General features: G+C 47.7%; 1 protein-coding gene across 1 annotated transcript; it reads right to left on the bottom strand.

Annotated features, from left to right (window-relative positions):
* Positions 1-1731: 1731 nt before the first annotated feature.
* LOC145416767 (uncharacterized) lies at positions 1732-4876 on the bottom strand. Its single transcript, XM_080285689.1, has one exon. The coding sequence runs from the start codon at positions 4874-4876 to the stop codon at positions 1826-1828; it is 3051 nt and encodes a 1016-aa protein (XP_080141815.1). The 3' UTR covers positions 1732-1825.
* Between the last annotated feature and the right edge of the window lie 2591 nt (positions 4877-7467).

Here is a 7467-nt window from a genome sequence, read left to right as displayed (position 1 = left end):
ACCCATGTACTGCCTCTCTCTCTACCTCGCTGTCTGTGGGTTAGCTGGCATGTGCATCCACCCACTGCTTCCACGGGTCGAAGGTGGAGATCAGACAGGATTCCACTTAGGCAGGAGGTAGAAGGCAGGTGAGGCAGGCAGGCCGATAGGTGGGCAAACCTATCCACACCCTCTGTCTCTGCCTCCCTCTATCAGTGGGATACGTGACAGATGTACCCACTGCCCCAGGGAGTTGTGGGTGCAGATTAGGCAGGATTCCTCTTAGGCAGAGGGTGGAAGGCAGCTCTGGCGGCAAAGTAGGGCCATCTTCTCCCTACCTCTGTCTGTTTCTGCCTTATTCCCTCCTTTAACCTCTACCTCTCTTTCTCTCTAAGTGATTAGGCGACAGATGTACCCAGTGGTTTTAATATTCAGGCATTAATCCAGTAAGGCAGGAAGTGACAGGAAGCTCAGGCAGTCAGGCAGGCCCCAACCACCGTGCCTTGGTGCCTGACGTGGGTGTAGCGTCCCGTGCCAAGCCTGTCCAATTTGGCACTGGAGTGGGGGTAATTGGATGACCTCTTGGTAGATGCAAAGTCGGGATGCGGGTCCGGGCCAGACAGAGGATTTTGTACCGCTGTTTTCTGGTCTTTTTTTCAGTGTTGGAAGCAACGCTGAGGCTTTGTTTTTCTGTTGTTTTTCGGGTCCTGGTGGCGAGGCTGATGTTTTGCTCTGCCATATCGCTGAAGTTTTTTGCTCTACCCTTTTTTCTTTTTTCCAGTCTTGGAGGCGATGCTAAGGTTTCTGTCTGCCTTTTTTCTTTTTTGGTTTTATGAGACAATGCTGAGATATTTCTCTTACTTTTTCTACAGTTTTCGAGGCGACGATAGAGTTTTGTTTTTCTATCTGGTCCTGGAGGGATGCAGAGGTTTCGCACTATTTTTTTACCCTTTTTTCCTCCCAGGACACTCCAGGCGGCTGAAAGGTTTTGTTTCATGCCTGTTTTTTTTTTCTTTTTCCTTTATTTTTAGGCAAGCCTTGGGACTCGGCAGGCGGCGGACTTATTTTATTTATTTATTTTAAGCCTAACCTAGGGACCCCATATACGATGTTGTGGCTATTTCGTGTCGTATTTTTTCATCGTCACCATTTTTTGTCAGTTTTTCCCGTCATTTTTCCAGCCTAGCCTCGAATCCCTATAGGCAAAGGTGGTGTCCTTTATCGCATCTCATCTTTCTCCAGAGTATTTTTTAGCCTAGCCTCGGGCCCCCATTCTTAAGGAGTAACACGAGACTGGCTGCTTAATATTTATCTTTTCCGTCCTACGCGTCAGTGGCTATTATCTTGGAAGAAGTTGACTGTAAAAAGTAAGGAAGACTTGTTTATATATATATTTTTTTACTTGAGTGCTATCGGTCTGCTTGTTTGCTGGCTTCATTACTTAAGCCCAAAAAATTATATATACTTTTCTGTTTGGTTGCAGGACCGACTGGAAAGATGGTTTGGTCCGTATGATTGTGCCTGTTCAGTTTTTTTCCTCGTTTGGTGATGCTTTCCTTCAACCAGCCATTCATCTATTGTATTCTAGTTTCATGCACTTTTATATGTTGTGAGGCATTTTCACGACCTCAACATAGCACATTATTCCGTTCTTTTGTCCATATGTTTGTCGTCACCACCATCACCATTATCACCATCATCATAACCCCAGCCACTGATAAAAAAATGTGTGGGGTTCCTTCATCTTCATCATCATCATCATCATCACCATAACCCCAACCACTGATAAAAAATGTGGGGGGGGAACTTTTATTATTTACATCCACGCATCCGAGAGTGACGCACTTCAGGCACTGTTATCCGGTTGTTCCACAGGCTTCTTCTTTTTCTTCTTCCTCCGACAGGTGAGAGAACAGGTGATTATTAGCAGACCCGAGGAGATAAAGCACCCCATAATGGTTTCCCTGAGGTGACACGCAGCCCAGAGTATATACCACAAGGTTCGGGGTATCTCTTCCACCTGAACCCTGGCCCACATGATAGGGACGAGTTTGTGGGCGTGGAGCATACCCTCTGGCGGTCTGATGCCTATTTGTACAGCCAGGGAGGCATTGATGGGCACGCCAAGGATGGGGTGGTAGTAAATGAAGGACCCATGCACAGACTCGTTCGCCTGTACCCCCTCCACGCCTATCAGCAAGTTCTTACTCGAGATGTTGTCTTTGCTGCGATCCCCCGTCTGGTTCTTGGACTCAGGGTACTTTTCCCTATTCATGACGGCTTCTATGTGGTCCGTCAGGGACAAAAAGTGGGGTGGGGAGAGCCAGAACGGGTAATTTTTGAGGTGGTGGTCTATCATGAACACCTTGCCTATGGATTCCAAGAGCAGAGGTTGAAGGTCGACCACGCCCAGCACGTCGTTGAAGCTCTTCCGGTAACTATCACTCTCCAGGCCATTCTGATGCTTGGAATGCCGGTGGTGCTTCCGCTTGTCGTTGAACCGGTGCCGGTGGGAGTTGGAGGCGTCCTGGTTCTCTCCATCCTTGACCCGGGAATAGCTGAGTGAGGGGTACAAATCCGACAGCGAACCACCCCACGGACTGCCATTCTTCGTGATTTCATTCCCGAGGACGAACTGATACCCCGGGAGGCCCAAGACGTTGACGGAATGGCGGTACTTCAGCGTCAAGTTCTTCTCTATGAAAGGCACCGGCAGGAGGACTGATTTCTTGGTGTCCAGAGGCAAGGGGAGGAATATCTTCTTGGAGATTTCCGTCAGGGATCTCCAGGCTATTTGTCGTAGGCTTGGTTCCTCCGTCGACCGCCTTATTCGTTCTAAGATGGACGAGTAGGACGCTTTCGTGGTTGTGCTGTTGCTGAGGAAACTAGTGGTCGTTCGTGATGATGAAAGGGTAGGTTTGGTGGTTAAAGTGTTTTCCACGATGCTGTCAGCCGTTCGTGAAAAGGATGACGTTTTCGTAGTCCTGCTGCTGTTTAAGACGTTAGTGGTCACTTGTGGAGATAATGATGATTTCGTGGCCCTGTCGTTGCTAGGGACTCTGTTAGTCGTTCGAGAAATTAGTGATGCTTTGGTGGTTATACTGTTTTCCACGAGACTAAACTTCGTTCGTGAGAAGACTGATGCTCTCGCGGCAATCCAGTTGGTTACGCTACCAGTCGTTCGTGAAGAGAATGAGGCTTTTGTAGTCGTGCTGTTACTCAAGACAGTAACTGCCATTCGCGAAGAGGTCGTCCCCGCCGCGCTGGTCGTCCAAATGGTTGGGGTCGTCGTTCTTGGTCGCTCCGTTACAACTGTCAACGGGATTTCACTTTCCCTGGTCGTTATCGTAGTTGGCGCGGCAGGGACTGTGACACTTGGCTTCCCGTTTTCCTTCCCCTCCTCCTTCTCCGCATCCCTCCTGAACCTCCGGCCTTTCTGGATCTGTGCCTGGATGCCGGAGAGGAAGGTCGTGTCCACCTTGAATTTCTTGAGGTTGTTGATGATCATGGTGAAGAGGGCGGATGGGGTGGTCTGGATGAAGTCATGCATGTGCATCCCGAAGTACGGGAGGCCGTTACTCACCATGATCAGCTTCATGAGGTCGTAAATCTGGAAAGGCGTGGTGAGGGACATGTTGGACCGCCTCCGCAGGTAATCAATCTGCAGACCCACCGTTCTTTTGAAGGAGATGCGGAAGAAAAGCGGACCCCGATCGTGGACCAGCACCTTCTGTCGAATCTCGTCCGATCTCTCGTCTATGCTGAAGAAGTGCAACTGGACGGATAACCTGAGACCTTCCAGCACGTACAGGAACTTCGGGTCTACTTTTTTAATGGCCTCCTGGAAGCTGGTGGCATTTGCGGCCGGTTTCTTGCCCGTTTTGTTGGCGTAGTTCGGGTATGGTTCCCCGTACAGCACCTCAGAGTTGGACATTCTAAAAAATATGCTGTTATACGACACAAACTCGTCGCCGAAATTCATGTAGCTGGTTCTGAGCCACGACCAACAGTCCTGGAGCAGGTCGTCCACGCCGTGTTTGATCCCGTGGTCGTAGGTCATCCCCATCAACACCAGCACTACCCCCAGCACCACACCTATAGTCCGTGGCACCGACACTTGGCACCCTCTAAGTGGCACTCTTTTCCCGCACCCTAACGCATGGCACTGTCCTAGGGCCTCACCTGGGCACCTGTCCTCATGTCCTCGCCACTGACCGCACTTAAGCACCTGAATGATTTTCGACCGCTTTTCTGGATGGACTTTGACCGCGACGTCTATTTGATCAGTGGCTAAAGGCGAGTCTGTCCCTCTCCTCTGCGGCACGAAAGCGGATAGCCAAGTCACTAATCGGTACCCCAAAGACACTCCGGAGGTCGGTGACGCCCTCACACTCTCCGCATCAAAGGGCTTCTCCACGAACTTGCAACTCCGCTTCTTGCACACGCACACGCAACGCACAGTAGCCGGGGTATTGTGCAACGGGGCACTAACCACCACACTCTCCGTGTCACTGCCTAGTTCGTGCGGCCCAATTTCCTGCCGCCTACAACCACCGCCACCACTGCCCTCACTCAAGCTGCTCCTACAACTATGCCCGCAGCTACCACCACCGTCACTCCTACTGCCTTTAGTCCACGGTGCTTCCACAATCTCACTGTAACTCTGATCCAGTTCACAGTCGTCAGGAGACAAAGAGTGGAGGGGGTGGTGGAGACGAGGCTGGGTGGAGACTATGGTGATCTTCCCAGGCCGGTTGTACTCCAGCGAGCAGCAGTCCAGGAATTCGGTCTTCTCCTCCAGTCGAGTGTCGCGGTCGAAGGGTAGAAAATCGACCGGACTGAGGGGCTCCGAGGGTGGGGGGAGGGGGGAGGGGGGCCGGGAGAGCGGCACCTCCATCGTCGTCGTGGGTGAAGGAAGAAAAGAGAAGCCCACTAAAATCTTTACTATTTTCTCTCCTCCCTCTCGCGCTCTCACTCTCTCTCCTCTCACCTAATGTCTTTTCCTCCTCCTTCCCTCCGTTTCCTCCCTCCACCGGGTCTGGGTTTCAAAGTTCCAGGAGACCCGCGGGTCGAACCCGACCCACCCCCAGTCATGATTTTTTCTCTCTTCCTGTTCCCTTAAAAAACAATTTTAAAAAAAATTGTCGATTGGTACGGCCTTTAAAGTGAGAGCTGGCAGGTGTGGATAACAGGTGCGTGGGAAGACAGGTGTATTAAATGGGGGAGATATGGTAGGGACAGGTGTGTGGGGGTGCAAATGTGGGGAAAAGAAAGGTTTAGGGGGTTAAGGTGTGATGCTGAGAGACAGGTGTGGGGGGGGAAGGAACAGGTGTGCAGAGGTGAAAGGTGTGTATTAAAAGTGTGGTAGTGGCAGACGTAATGGCAGATGTGAGAGAAGACAGGTGTGAACAGGTATAGAAAGGTGGGCAGGTGTCAGGTGTGGAAAGTGTGAGGGCTTCTGGTGGGGAGGGAGGGAGGTGTGTATGAAGTGTGATGACAGCGGGTGTGTTCGACAGATGTGGTGTGATGGCAGGAGGGAGGTGTGGGGGAGCAGGTGTGTACGACAGGTGTGATGGAGGATATAATTCACGACCACACGGGACAGGGAAAGAAGACAAAGGAGAAGGAGGGAGGGGCAGGAAGATGAAGAGGGCAGGTGATTGAGAGCGAGGGAAGAAAGAAAGGAATGTAAAGGAAGAAACTGAGGAGGAAAAGAGACGGATGGAAGGAAGAAAAGAATGTAGTGGAGGAGGAGGAAAGGAGAGGTAGGGAAGGATGGAAGGAGAGAAAGTGATATAGAGGGATGGATGGAAGGTGGAAAGGTGATAGAAAGAAAGGGTGATGGAGAGGAAGGAAGGAGACTGGAAGAGAGCGAAGGAGAGAAGGACAACAGAGTGAAAAATATATATAAATATATTAAAAAAAAGATGGAGAGGAAGGGAGAGAGATGATGGAGACAGAAGATAAACAAACGAGGGAGAGGGGGACGGAGAGAAGGTGAGGGGTTGGGGAGGGAGGGGGGGGGAGACAAAGAAGATGAGGGAGAGGGAGGGAAGGAAGAAGATGAAGGGACTGTCACCTGTGTATATATATTTTCTTACACCATTTTTTTTCTCAGTATTTTCCTCTCACCTGTTCTTAACTTTCCTCCTCAGTATGTTTTTTTGGGGAGGATTTTCTCTTGTTTTTCTCTACTGTTTCTTGCTGTTTTTCCCAGCTTTCTTCTCTTTCTATTCTCCCTTCTAATATTCTGTTTCCATTTCTATCTCCCCTTTCTTCTCTGTCTCACACTGTTTTTCTTTCTCTCTCTCTCCTCGTTCAAGCTCTTTTCTTTACCTGTCTTCTAGTTTCCCTTCTCACTGCCTTCATTTATAATTCTCATTCCTCTCTGCCTCTCTCTAACGTTTTCTTACTTTCTCTAACCGTGAGGGAAGAAGCAACTGAGCAACACCGAACGATACATTCAGACAAAATACCCCAAACTATGAATCCCTCTCTCTCGCCAACTAATTCCAGTCAATTCCCGAACACTCCATTTTGCTGCCTGAACGAAGGTGAGTGGGAATGGCCCCTCTAATGCACGAGCTGTTTCAGAGAGGATCGATTTCCGTTCAATACACTTCGTTCAGGAGGAGGAAATTGAGTGGGTCTATTTAAGTGTTAATTTGTTGTCTTAAATGGAAGATGGCTGCGTTATTATTATTATTATTATTACTGTTTATAATTATTCATATTTTTGAAGACATTATACACATCCTTGATTATATCTCATATTATTATTATCATTACTGATGCTGTTGTTTATAATTATTCATGTTTTTAATGACATACACATCCTTGATTACATCCCACATTATTATTATTATCATTAATTATTATTATTATTATCGCTGTTTATAATTATCCGTATTTTAATGACATCATACACATTCTTCATTACCGTATATCCCACATTATTATTATTATTATTATTATTATTATCCACTTCCGTCATTCCTTCATCACCATCATCTCCCCATACACCATCGTCATTACTCTCTCTCCTCTGTCATTTCCCAAACCGCCTTTTTCCTGCCACACTCATTTCATCCTCATCTCTCCTCATTTTCCTCGGGTTCATTTTCATCAAGTCATTTTCTCAGTAATTACTCTCATTATCAGCCATTATCTCTATCCCTGTGTCTTATCAGGTCGGCTGCCTCTTATCTCAGCGTTCAAAGTTCATTTATTTCGTTCATGTGTATCATTTTCCTGCTACACTGGGCGAAAGTGATTGGTTTAGACCTTGAAGGTGAGGTGCTTGGTATGGTGGTAACTGATGATGATGAACAATACGATGATAATAGTAATAATAATAATAATAATAATAATAATAATAATAATAACAATAATAATAACAAAAACCGCAATAAAACAACTCCTCCTCCTACTATACTAATAATAATAATAACAACAACAACAATAATAATAATAATAACAAAAATAACA

Source organism: Coenobita brevimanus, chromosome 107 (assembly GCF_032717465.1).
Source record: "Coenobita brevimanus isolate Jiangsu-jjx chromosome 107, ASM3271746v2, whole genome shotgun sequence".
Lineage (NCBI taxonomy): Eukaryota > Metazoa > Arthropoda > Malacostraca > Decapoda > Coenobitidae > Coenobita > Coenobita brevimanus.
The sequence above is the reverse complement of the archived record's forward strand: the minus strand, read 5'-3'. Positions and strand labels throughout refer to the sequence as shown.

Coding starts and splice junctions, on each gene's coding strand:
- LOC145416767 (XM_080285689.1), bottom strand. CDS start 4,876: ATGGAGGTGCCGCTCTCCCGGCCCCCCTCCCCCCTCCCCCCACCCTCG.